The following is a 14,075-nucleotide window of genomic DNA, read 5'->3' as shown; positions in this document are numbered from 1 at the left end:
ATTTCTAGAACTTGTTTTCAAATTCCATGTTTTTTTCTTCGATCGATTTTCTTGTATGTGTCTATGTGAAATTATTAGTCTGTATTCCTCATCAGAATCTTAACCCAATAAACGACAATTGATATAGTTCTAATGCTTCAAGAGTTCAGGCATTATCTTTTTGGGTAAAAAATATCCTGTGTGTCGTGAAGAAATATTCTGATTATAAGTACTTATTAGTGGTACTTCTATTTTATTTAAATGTGAATCCCGGGGTGCCTGGGTGGGGCAGTCGGTTAAGCGTCCGACTTCAGCCAGGTCACGATCTCGCGGTCCGTGAGTTCGAGCCCCGCGTCGGGCTCTGGGCTGATGGCTCAGAGCCTGGAGCCTGTTTCCGATCCTGTGTCTCCCTCTCTCTCTGCCCCTCCCCTGTTCATGCTCTGTCTCTCTCTGTCCCAAAAATAAATAAACGTTGAAAAAAAAAATTAAAAAAAAAAAAATAAATAAAAAATAAATGTGAATCCCTAGGCATATTTTTTTTTAACAAATGACCATTTCTAACATGTTTAATATTCAAATTCTATCCATTGATAAATGTTCCTTATTACCTCAGGTGGAAGAGGCCTTGGAAGCTGTCAAAAATGCTACAAATGAACAAGACCTTGCAAATCGCTTTAAAGAATTTGGCAAAGAAATGGTGAAACTCAACTATGTAGCAGCAAGAAGACAACAGGTGGGGACAATTCAGGAAATGCTGGGGGAGAAAATGTGTGTTTAAGTAACCTCCTATCTTGGTAGGCTTAAACAACAAATCAGCCTTATCTGCTGGTTATCAAATTAACAAATGTCCTCAGAACCTGTGATCAACAAAGGTTGCTTATTACATGGGCCAGTTTTCATAGCATTGTGGGCCCTGGGGTTCTCTCTGCCCCCTGCCTACCTAGGGTAGGTCACAGGCCTCCTGGGTGACTGGTGGGAACCACTGTAACCTTTTTCCCACTGTAAGAAAAGCTCCCCAATCAAAAAAAAAAAAAAAAAAAAAAAGAAAAGAAAAGAGAAAAAAAAAAAGGCGGGGAGAGTGGTTTCATGTAGTGCAGTGGATGCTGTCTGAGCACCACCCTTTTTGTTTCCTAGCCCTGTAGACCCCATCATGCATATGCATAGCCCAAATGTGCAGCATGTTGAGTGACCCCTTTATGGAAGACAAGAAGACTATGCAAAGAAAATCAAGGAAAGGCAGAGAAGAAAATAAATGTGTGGGGGTGTGGGATAACACAGGTTAAGTGCGAGTTACTCTGATGAAGGTGACTGACATAGTGTCTTCTGTCTTCCTTTTATCTAGAGCTAGCACTCAATTTAGTCTATTCTAGTTGTTTGTCAAGTACCATTAGGATTTTATCCTCAAGGAATTTGTTTTTAATTTTTTCCCCTAGGAAACACATCTCCAAATGTGAAAGGGTCAGTTAAAAATCCTTTACCCGTCCTCTTGACTGTTCCTAAAATTCTTCAAGACGTAGGGCAATTCCTAGTGATTTAAGATGGTCTGTGACCAACAAGAAAGTTTTATTCAACAAACATTTGTCGAGTGTTCTTCTGTGCCAGGTTGAAGGAACGTTGGTATTACAAACTGGACCAAGATCTAGTTTCTGCCCCTAACATGCTTACAGTATTCTTTGTGTGAGAGACACACGCATGTGATTTGAGATTACTTGATGATTTAAGTATTTTGTAATCAGCAAAACTCAAATGAGCTCTTGTGTGATAGTCCAAAATGTAAGATGGGTAGGAGTGAAGTTACTCTGAAACACAAATGTGAGAACCAAGAAAGCTACTTAGCTAATTTAAACAACTGAGAAAAAAGCCATTGGATCTTGATCTTAGTGAACCACGCGGGCAGTTGGGAAGAAAGGTAGGGGCCAGGACATTGGGAGTCTTGCAGAAGTCTTGGATTTTATTGTAAGTGGGTGGGTAGTATTTGAATATTTCAAAGTTTGATATCAATGTCTCAAATACGTATTTTAGCATTCTAGATATGTTGTGCAGAAGGGAATGGAAGAGGAGAGACCAGCTATATTTGGGGGGGGCTGAAGTAGTCTAGGTGAGAGATGGTGGTCTTGATTCGTTTGTAGTGGTGGAAATGGAGGAAACTGCAAAGAATCCGAGTTTATTTTGAAAATAGAACTCTGAGGACCTGATGTTAAATTGGACATGTTAGGAAGTGACAGCAACCAGTTCAGTTCTAAGGTTCTGGTTTCAGCACATGAGTGAATGTTGGTAAATTTACAGAGATGGGAAAGACTGGGTCAGTTGGGTACAGAAATTAATATTTCATATTTAGATACATGGATTGTGAGATGCCTGTGAACTCTCCATGTAAAAATGTCAAATAGAAGAGAGTTGAGGGTTGGAGATGGAAACATCAGGTACTGGTGTGTATATAGATTTGTATTAAAATTCATGGACATGTATGAGATTTATATGAGAATACCCATAAGTATCATTTATTTCATCAATACCTTATTTTTAATTAACTGCTAGTTCAGTCTCTTTTAAGAAAATTTAGAAAACAGGTAGAATTGGAAGAAGGAAAAAACCATAGAACACCCTACCACCCAAGAAAAAAGTGGTACAATTTTGGTATATTGCATTTTAGTTATTTATCTTCATATTTTAACATATTTATAATCATACTTTGCATACAAGTATGCATATTATGTTCTGCCTTTTCATTTATCTTGTAAATATTATTCATGTCATTTATTGAAAACCATAGTATCCAGAGTCTATCAAATAAATAAATGCTTCAGTCATTTACTTAACCAATTCTTCATAATTTAACATTTAGATTGTTTGCAGGGTTTTTTAATGTAATTAAGGAATGTGTCCTCAAATGTTTTTATGGGGAGAATCCCCCTTCCATCTCTTCCTTTTTTAAGTATACGTACCCAGTAATATAATATGCAATTTCTGGACCAGAGTTCTGGAGGTTAAAAGGCTCTTCATGGCTAGTCGGGAGAAACCTTTCACTTTGAATGCCTAGATAATTATCTGGCATAGAAAGTACACACATATGTTGGTTACCTATTGGTGTTCATATTTAGGATCAAAAAGAAATGCCCTCAAACTAGAAATCATGTTGGCGGGCTAAATTCATTAGTGCATAAGCAAAAGAGGATAGATGGTTCAGTTAATTATTACTTGTCAATCTGCCTTGACAATCCTAGATAACCAATAAATTGTGCTTGTCTCAGAGTCGTTTTGACACACAAAAGAAAAGATAAAATTGTTGCCAGGTCATTCATATAACACATACTGAATAAACAAATAGAAACTGAACCCCAGTGATTCAAATAACCTTCAATGATGTTTTGAAACTGGAAAAATTTCTCTGAGATCCTCAGCTGGCAATCCTACATGGCCTCAGAGAGCAGCACTGCATTTAACATTTCTGTAAATGATGTGAACATTTTCTTAACAATGCTCTTTAAAGCTGAAGATCAAGAGATTCCCCAGTAGTATTATTTTGACAGCCAAAACTAGGAAGGCACATCACCTTTGATCTATTTTTATTCCCTAAACTCAGTGATTGAGCTTCCATTAAAGATAGCTTTAAAAAAATAAAATGAAATGAACCCTAGTCCGAACCTGATAATGAAATGGCAGATATGCACTAAGAAAAAATCAGAAGAGTTTGATTTCCCATGTTTGTAATTGTCATTGAATATAGAGGCAAGCAATATCAGAAGACTGAAGTCTGGGTTTTCCTCTGCTGCTTAACTAACTCCTATCCATGCAGGCTACCTGTCTGTATCTTGGTTTTTACATTTTCCCCAGCCATATTGGAGTGCCTTTTATAGGCCAAACATTTGCTAATAAGTCAAGGGCCACTAAACAAGATCGGGTTTCCTGCTCTCAATAGATACAATACATGCTTAAATATGTAACTCCAGTACAGTATAATAAGTATTGATGATAGGAGGGGATAGGGGCTTGTGGGAGCAGATAGGAGACCTCGCCTAGAGAGCTGGATGGAATAGGTTCCAGGAAGATGGGCCATGTTGAGTGAAAGGGTAGGGTAGAAGAGGGGTACTCCAGTGTTTCATGCAGAAAGAACACCATACACAAAGTCCTGGCAGCTAGAGAGAGGACAAGGGAAGGTAGATGGTTTACAAAATTCAGTGGAGTTCTGTGAGTCTGACTCAGAGTTCAATAACAAAGGTTTCCATGGCAAACTTCATGGATGTGACAGGTCTCATGTTTTGCACACACAGGAGCTGAAGGACCCTCACTGTCGGGATGAGATGGCAGCCGCCCGAGGGGCTCTAAAGAAGAATGCCACAATGCTGTACACAGCCTCCCAAGCATTTCTCCGCCACCCAGATGTTGCTGCCACCAGAGCCAACCGAGATTATGTGTTTAAACAAGTCCAGGAAGCCATTGCTGGCATCTCCAATGCTGCTCAAGCTACCTCGCCCACCGATGAAGCCAAAGGCCACACAGGCATCGGTGAGCTGGCTGCAGCTCTGAATGAGTTTGATGTAAGTGTCCCAGTGGTGCACACAGAGGGGTATACACTTGCATTGAAAAAAATGATTCGGGGATGAAGGGCCACAGTAGCATACATGAATTTACCCCTCGTAGAGGCTTAGGATAAAAGGTAAATTATATCCTATTTCTGTTGATGGGAATCCAACATAGTGGCAGAGCCTAGTTTTCTTGTATTCAAAGGATCTAACAACAATGTTGAAGAGGACCTGAGGTTAGGCAAGCAGAAGCCCTGTAAATCATTAACTTTTTTTTTTATCCCACTGGTTATTTAGGGACCATTCATCACTTGGATGATGATCTTTATTTTTAAGGGGACAAATGTCATAAGCAGTGTAGGTATAGGTTGCCTCTATGTTGTGCCTGGGTGAAGAACTACCCTCAATGTCTTCATTTTAAATCATTGGCAAACGTTGTTGCCCACTGATCCCACATGGGGTCACCATCTTCCTTGAATAGACCCCTCTGGGTAATGCCTCTGCAGGACCCATGAATGACCCACATTCTGCACCTGCTGTTTCCGGGGGTGTGTCCCAATGAGCGAAGCAGTAGGAAGATGGCGTCAAAGTGAATGGGAGGCATGCATGTAATCAGTACCCCAGGATGAGAGCCCTCACTTCTCCTGGATCAGGAGATGGACCCACCTATGGGATGCTGGAATTCATCTGAGTTCATTCTGTGTTCAGTGTGAGAGTCTAAGTGTGTTGTGAGAACTACCAAGATTTAAAATAGTTGGTATCTGCTTTCAAGGATTCTATTTCCCTGTAAGGAGATGGGAGAAGTAAAATGTATTAAATACCTTTCAAGTGATAAAACACAGTATTAAAGAAATTCATAAGAGAAAAATAGGTTACTTAACAGCTGTGGAGAAAGATGATGAGCTTGCTTTTGGATCTGTTGACATGAATTTTTGTCAGGAGGTGACTGGCTAGAGAAGAGAATCGGGAACAAAGCAGTGATTGCTAGAGACCTAAAGCTGGAAGATCTAATGGAGGAATAATTAGGATACTTGAACTAGCTGTTTTCCCAGGGGTGTCTCCTCTTTTAGTTTTTCATTTAGTCAAAATATAATAGAGATAGCTTAGACCATATACTGTTTCCTATGTTTTTTTTTCTTTTCTTTTTTTTTTTTTTTTGGTCAAGATTAAATACAATAAATTTAAAGTGACTACCACAGGATTGCCTGGGTGGCTCAGTTGGTTAAGTGTTGGGAGAGAAAGTTAATAACTCACATATCACATTCAACTGATTTCATGCAAGTGACAGATTATATTTATTTAAAGATATTTGGAAATTTAGGGGGACCTGGGTGGCTCAGTTGGTTAAGTGTCCGGCTTCGGCTCAGGTCATGATCTAATGGTTTCTGGGTTTGGGCCTGGCTTTGGACTCTGTGCTGACAGCTTGGAGCCTGGTGACTGCTTCAGATTCTGTGTCTCCCTTTCTCTGCCCCTCCCCACTCGTGCTTATGCTCGCTCTCTCTTTCAAAAATAAATAAACATTAAAAAAATATTATTTAAGTATTTACCACAGGTATTGGGGGTTAATATGTAATTCACAAAGTTTGAGGCAACTCCATTGGAGCTAATAGAGTTCAGTAAGGTTATCAGTTTTAAAATAAACATATGTCCACAGATTTGCAAAGTGCAAAAACAGAGTCATGGAAAAACAGAGCCTATTTTTTAAAAAAATGATCCTGTTGATAGAAATGAAAAGTAGTTTGTTGGCTTTATTTTATTCCTTATTTCCTTATAAATGTTGGAAATAATCCTGATTCAGATATGGAGGACTAGAAACAAACAAAACAAAAAAACTGAGTGGCAAGTTCTACTTCTGGGTATAATATCACAATGATATCACAAGCCTGGGTAGGAAAACTATTGATTCTTAATTTTTACAATGTTCAGACAATCCCAATAAGAATTCTAAGAGTTCTTTTGCAACTTGACAGAGTAATGATGAAGTTTTTTTTCTGGACTAAGAATGAATAAGCCCACATTTTAAGGAGATGAAAATGAGCGGGTGATGTACTCGATATTAAAACATTCTAATGCTACATTAATTTTAAGTGTGCATTAGACCAAAAAATGCCTAGTCAAGTTAAACGGAATAGAAAATTGCAAACAATCTCCAATACAAAATTATTTTATGAAATGATAGTTTTTAAAATTAGTAGGTGGATTAGTCAGATTTTGACAAAACTATATTTTTATAATCCTATGTTAATTTCAAAAAGTAAACAGTAAACCCTGCCAGGACCTAGTAATAGGAGTAGAAGCACTGAATGCGGAGAACTCCCTGGAAGGGCAGTCAGACCCTTCAGCTGCTGCCACCTTCTGCCCAAGCGTGAGGACTCCACCTTCCCATTTTCTTTTTATCCAGAACCTTCTCACTGAAAGGAGCTTTTACTAAAAATGAGGTTCACAATACAAAAGGCTTCGGACTCATAAAATAAAACTTAAGCCTGTATGGGGAAAATCTATTAGCAAAGTATGTTGGAAATACTCAAACATTTGAAATGTTGGTGTGTGTGTGTGTTGTTTTTTTATTTTATTTTTTAATGTTTATTTATTTTTAAATATGAAATTTATTGTCAAATTGGTTTCCACACAACACCCAGTGCTCATCCCAACAGATGCCCTCCTCAATACCTATCACCCACCCTCTCCTCCCTCCCACCCCCTATCAACCCTCAGTTTGTTCTCAGTTTTTAAGAGTTTCTTATGTTTTGGCTTCCTCCCTCTCTAACCTCTTTTTTTTTTCTTTTTTTCTTCCCCTCCCCCATGGTCTTCTGTTAAGTTTCTCAGGATCCACATAAGAGTGAAATCATACGGTATCTGTCTTTCTCTGTATGACTTATTTCACTTAGCATCACACTCTCCAGTTGCATCCCCATTGCTACAAAAGGCCATATTTCATTCTTTCTCATTGCCATGTAGTATTTTGTTTTTTTAACTGTAGTGATACGCTGTGCAAATACAGCTTTGGGAGGTTAATACAGAAATGTAAGTTTCTTACAGAACATGACATATTAACTAAGTAATTCACTGTATTTTAACTATTATACTAAGTAAATTTTATTAGTTAAAATAAGTGTATTATGTTTATTCTATGCTTATAGAATACCAGACTACTCAATTATATATTAGCTAAGTATATTAAGTAATATTTTATTAATAAATGTATACTGGTTCACAAGCTATATAAATAACTAAAGCATTATCTAATGTTTAAAACTTTATTTCTCAGAGATTGACAAATGTTTAAAACTTCATTTCTCAGAGATTGACAAAAATCATCAGGGAGAACCGTCTAAATTGGTGATTTATAGATAGTAATTCAATTGGGTATGGTTCCCTAAAAATTTAGTAAGTGCAATTTCAGTACTTTGTCAAAAATAGTAATGCTAATAAAGTATTACAGAATATGACCAGATATAAGGTAATTAGCCATTTGTAGATTTGTTGATTTTTTCCACCATTCGACACCAGCAAATCTAGACAGTCCTTAAGGATATTTGAAATTATCACTAAAAATTAATGTTCTCCTTCTCTTGGTGACAGAATTCTCCATTTCTGTTCTTTAGTTGCATAATGAATACTTGGTTTTTTTTTTTTTTTTTCCTGCGGACATATTGACTTGAAATTGATTTTTGAATTCAGACATCTGTCTTATATCCTAAAAGCTATTCTCAGATATTAAACAAATTGATACCACATTGGGAGGGAAACTCACTCAAACTTCCTGTGAATTAGTTTTCTGGCAATATCCCTTCCTGATGCTAGGTTTACTGACTTGCCAACGTGAAGGAGATTTTAAAAAGTAAAGTATTTGAGATCCTGAAGTGAAAGGAACTAGAGAAATACACAAGTCCATTGTGAGCATGGCTAGCATGCCTTAATGTTCAATTTCAAGCACGATTTGTATTAGTCATCAGTATGCAAAACCCAGTTTTATGGGCGGTAGGATGCAGAAGTGACGTAAAGTTTGATAGCTGACTAAAACCAAGGTAAAAATTAGTATTTTTACGTTAATTTGTTAAGTTGTAGGATTTTTTTTTTTTTTTTTTTAAATCTAGGTAGTTAAAATTGTGGCTCAATGCATGGTGACCTATTATTTTCTGGCACTATTTTTCTGCCTACATGAAGAGTTGATGTAGTGATTTATGAAGCAAAGGAATGAAGAAAAAACCCAGGATTTTAACAACTTGAAACTGTCAAGGGAGTTTCTAATGATAAAATAGCAAAGAGAAAATGATTGCTAATCAATGGAAAAATCAGCCTCTGTTTAAAATGTGGCAGCTTGAGGTAGTTAATTTTATTGGGTGAAACTACTAAGGAATACTAAAAAGAATTTTAAAAATATAATGACTACTCAGAAATAAATCTTATTAAAATGTCTATTTTACTGCCAGAAAACTTGAAAGAGTGAGAGAGAGGAAAATTAAAAGTTATTCCTACAGAATTTCTATTTTAAAGAGAAGAGAGTATACTATGTCTTGTTTTTTGAAGCTTCTTTTGTAGATGAAGGCACTTGAGAAAAATGGAAATTAACACCATTCATGACCCAGTCTTTATAATGGGTAGCTATTTGCATTTTAAACGTTTGTTTTAAATCAGATAGTAAGTAAACACAATCTCAAATTCCTCTAACTTTATTACCTTCTTACTTGTGAATTTTCTTACTTTTCCCCACCTGCCCTGGGTATTTGCTTGATTAGTAATTATTTTCTTGGCCATTTAGTTTCTCTTTCTCCACTAGGAGAAATTCTCTCAGCCTATAGAAAAATGTATTTCTCTTCTACAGTCTAAGAAGAAAATAAAGCATTAGTCTACTATATTTACCATTTTTCTCATACTTCACTCTTCTCCTTACACAGTTCTTTAAGAACAGTTCTTAAATAAGTCAATTCCAGTCCTTGTTTCCGTGTCTTGGCTACCACTAGCTCTTCCCTGTTTGAGCCTTGTCATCCAACTTTTACTGCTCCTCCTCTGTAACTCTGTGTTTGAATCTTTAAGGACCCCCAAGTCTATGTGCTTTCACTTGCTAGTTCTCAACTACTTTAAATTTAGAATGGGGGGGGGGTGAATTTTAATAGTATTAACCATATTCTTTTTTTTTTCTTCGTATTATTTCTGATTTGCAAGATTTATTTTTACTTGAAGAGTAGGACAATCTGACCTCAACTACATTGAGTGAAATGTCACCATGACATAGCAACGCTACATACATTGCCCTTGCTATTTCTACCTGATTTTTTATACCCTCTTCCCGCTGGTATTTCTTCCATTTTCTCCCTCTTCTTTCTTTTTAAGTATAATTGTGTGGATCTAATTGTATTCTCTTACTGCTGGTATTCAGTGGATAGAAGTGTTGGAATGTGAGCATAAGACATCATGGAGCATCTGCATCACAGGCCAACGAGGATAGCGAAACTCTTTATCTGACAAGGTTAGGGCACATAGACCAACTGCACTGATGGGAGAATTGTCCTCTGGGGAGCATCTCCATGTTACGGTGGTCACTGCCCTAAGGTGATTCCAACTATGTGCACTTCTCAGGTATATATGGACAATCTAGGAGATCTAGTTGGAAAAACGTGGTTAAGAAACAGGAGTAAGATGGTAACTCATTTCATAGCAAGACCCCAGCCCATTTTTGGGACATGGAGGTTTCTGGACACCCAAGCGTAATAACCCTAGCCCAGGGTTTAGAACCCAGGGTTGGAATACAGGCCCAGTGGAGAGCTGGAGTGCTAATCCAGGTATCTTATGTAAGAAGACCAAATGCATGACCTCGTGCAGACCTATGCTTCAGGAGAGTAAAGAAGTAGAGTTTTTCAGTTGGCACCCTACTCTAAACATCTCTCTTAATACCTTTTGAATAATGAGATTAATTCTTAGGTGCTCCTGTTGAAACCCTGATGCCTTAAGGAGCCGTGAACCAGAATTCTGGCTGGCTCAATGATTCTTAAAGGGTTTTATTGACTCATGGTCTCTCCAAGGAGGCAAGAAGGAATGCTTCCTTAAAGTAGTACATTTTCACAGAGCATCTTGTTGAGTTCCTTCCCAGTTCTAACCCTCCCTTTTACTGTGGAAATCAACATAGTTCTTTCTTAGAGAGGCTTACCCTAGGTTTCATCTTCTCCTGTGATACTCTGTAAAGTCATTCTGACTGCAGACATGTAGGAACACTCACATTAGGTTATGGAAAAGGTAAGCTTCCTATGTATTACATTAGCATGAGGACAGAAAAAAGAGGAAAAATCCCTGACAAAATACTGTAAACATACTGATGAAGAAAATTCAAGATACAGCTTATGTCCTAAAGCAGTTAGCAAGAAGCAAACCAAATGCATAAAAATGAAAGCCAGTAAGTAGAACCATTTAGCTTCTGGAAAGCAATTTTGGGTTCTTAATTCAGGTACTAAAAAGAGGAAGAAGGCAAATTCAGCAACTTTCTGTCTGAGTTTATGCCAATATTTTTTGAAGGCTTAACATCTGTAGAGTTGTATCTGTTGTTCTTTAATGCTTTTATTGGTACTTTTTTTTTTTTAAGTAAGCTCTATTCCCAACATAGGGCTTGAACTCGGAACCCTAATAACAAGAGTCATATGCTCTACTGACTGAGCCAGTCTGGCACCCCTATTAGAACTCTTCAATAATCTCTGCCATATTCCTATCAAATGGTTCCCATTTAATGGCCTTTGGAAGTAGCCCAGGATATTGGGAAAAGCCCAGGACTTGGATTGCAGTGTGTGGCTACTGCTCCAAGCTCTGTAAAATTTTAAAAATGTGTGACCTTGGATTGCGGAGATAGTATCTCCAGGCCTTGGAAAAAGATTTAGCTACAGGATAGCTAAGATGATTAAGAGTATACAGTATGCCAAGTGAGATGTAAGAAGGAAGGACTGCAAGGTATAAAGGAGTAATACTCTGTAAACAGCTATAGTTACTGCGATGCATAAATGATGTGCTATACACTTACCTATGTAGTATGCACCTACATACTAGTGTGTGTTGGGGGATGGGTAAAATTAGGAAGAATCAAATCATAGAAGATTTCCTGGAGGAGGCAGTGCCTGAGTAGGAATTAACATGCTGATGTGTGAATGAATATTTCTCAGAAAGAACACCATTTCATGTGGCAGCATTATTCAGTAAAATACTCAGTTCTGGAACCCAGGAATGAGGAGAAATCTGTCTGAGTGAGCTGGAGGCAGATCCTGGGGTGCTCTGTAGGCCTTGCAAGGCAAAGGGCTGAGCTTCAACCTGAAGGCATTAGGAAGTTGCTGGTGCTCTAGGCAGGGGAATGCATGGTCAAATTTGTGTTCTTAAAGTGACCTCTGCCTACAGGGTGGAGAATGGACTCAGAAGGGGCAAAGCTGTAGTGTAGGAGGGTGGTTATGGTGAACAAGGTGACCAGTGCCCTAAATCCATTGTTGGAGGAGGAATGGGATAAATGGGTGGGTCTGAACCATGTTGAGGGAGGAGAGTGAACAGGCCTTGACAACTGTACTTTTCGTTTTCATGTATCAAAAGTTAATGTTTTGTACAGTAATCTTTAGTTAAAAAGACGAAACATTTTTTAGTTCCAACTGTGAAATCTGGGGAAGTTTCAGTTGTTTGTGGGATATTTGATTTTTTGCATAAAAAAACCTTCTTACACTTTTTTTTTTCTGGCTCTTTAATTCACATATATACACAATAGTATGATTATTAAATGCCTAGTAATTTACATAGATCTATATTTTGGATAATTTAAACTCTACATCTAGGATTTTCCTGATTTAGTTTAAGTTATTTGTATGTAATTGAGCTTTCATCAGTATGTGCTTACTAATGCACATTTTACTTTTTAAAAACTAAATTTTAGGCACACTTTAAAAAAAATGGGACATGGATTTTCCCATCTGAGAGGACACAGTATCAATAACTGGGGGCTAGTAGGGTCCAGTGATTCTCATCTTTTCTACAGATACTATCACAATTTACTGCCTCTAAATCTGTCTGCTCTTTTCTACTCTGGCAAATTAAACTCTTGAAAATGGCCTTTTAAGCTTTTCTGGCTTAACGTGGTATTACAGCATTCGTTATCATGCACTGACATCTGGTGGCCAAATCGAACATTAGGAACACTCCAGTGCATTTCTGTATGCCTGTAAACCTAGCACAACCTAAATATGGGCCAAGACTCTGGATGTAAATACGGAGAAGGTGAACTCTGCCTTCATAGAACTGCCAGTCAGCTTCAGGCACCCTTCTGCACACTAAAATTATGCAATGGGAATTGCATTAATCCTTTTTGGAAAACTAGCTCTAGGAAAGTGGTAAAGGTGGATACAGAGGCAGATGAGTTTGCAAGAAGAGAAGCTCCAGGCAGGAGGTAGAGCTGAGGGTCATTCTGCTGGCTGTGTGTGGGACCAGGTCAGCCAACGTCAACCAACAACATATTCTCTGCTTCCTGAGTCATACTACATGCCTCCCCAGGACCAGTTTATCCAGTATCCTCATTTTTTGTCCAAGAAATCTTACTGTGGGATACTGACCCCTCCAATAGCTTCTTGTCTGCTAACAGCTTTAGTTTAAGGTGTTGTAAACCAGGAATATTTTCTGATCGTATCATTTAAATTTTTATTTTCTTAAAAGCTATTGCAAGGAACTATCCCAAGACAATTTAATTTTCTCTTCTATATTTCACTTAGTAAATATGGAGCTACAAAAATCATTGAGAAAAAAACAGTATGATTTGAAATATTTGAAAGTTGTATTTGAAATCTCAAATCCTTATTAGCCTCCATGTTGTCTGTAATTAAAATCATTGTATTTTCTTTTTTTTTTTTTTTAATTTTTTTTTTTTAACGTTTATTATTTTTGGGACAGAGAGAGACAGAGCATGAACGGGGGAGGGGCAGAGAGAGAGGGAGACACAGAATCGGAAACAGGCTCCAGGCTCCAAGCCATCAGCCCAGAGCCTGACGCGGGGCTCGAACTCACGGAGTGAGAGATCGTGACCTGGCTGAAGTCGGACGCTTAACCGACTGCGCCACCCAGGCGCCCCATAAAATCATTATATTTTCAATCTTTATTTCTTTTCACAAGAGAAAATGAAAGAATCTTTTTTTCACCGAATAATGTTTTCCTTTTTTTAAAAATTTTTTTTAATGTTTATTTATTTTTGAAGGAGAGCGGCAGAGCGTGAGTGGGGGAGGGGCAGAGAGAGAGGGAGACACAGAATCTGAAGCAGGCTTCAGACTCTGGGCTGTCAGCACAGAGCCCGATGCGGGGCTCGAACTCATAAGCTATGAGATCATGACCTGAGCTGAAGTTGGATGCCCAACCGCCTGAGCCACCCAGGTGCCCCAATAATGTTTTCCTTTGAGAATATTGGCAGATTCTGTGCATATGAGCTCACCTTTCTTTCAAATAATTAGTTCTAAATGTAACTGATTATTGGTGTAATGGATCATCATATTCTACATTGTCTAAACGTGGGATGGCAAATACCATGTTGATTATCATCTAATTAGTTACACTTTAAAATTGGGGAACCAA

At 37.9% G+C, this 14,075-nt stretch overlaps 1 protein-coding gene across 4 annotated transcripts in view; it reads left to right on the top strand.

Annotated features, from left to right (window-relative positions):
- Window positions 1-14,075, top strand: part of CTNNA2 (catenin alpha 2) — a 1,114,437-nt gene that overhangs the window by 353,705 nt on the left and 746,657 nt on the right. For all 4 annotated transcript variants that reach the window (XM_025932078.2, XM_025932082.2, XM_086700738.1 and 1 more), the window contains exons 5-6: window positions 593-712; window positions 4,251-4,517. In XM_025932078.2, coding sequence (XP_025787863.2) covers window positions 593-712; window positions 4,251-4,517 — 387 coding nt within the window. The remainder of the gene's footprint in view (window positions 1-592; window positions 713-4,250; window positions 4,518-14,075) is intronic.

The sequence above is a fragment of the Puma concolor genome, chromosome A3, assembly GCF_028749965.1.
Source record: "Puma concolor isolate L17-30 chromosome A3, mPumCon1.1.hap2, whole genome shotgun sequence".
NCBI lineage: Eukaryota > Metazoa > Chordata > Mammalia > Carnivora > Felidae > Puma > Puma concolor.
The sequence above is the reverse complement of the archived record's forward strand: the minus strand, read 5'-3'. Positions and strand labels throughout refer to the sequence as shown.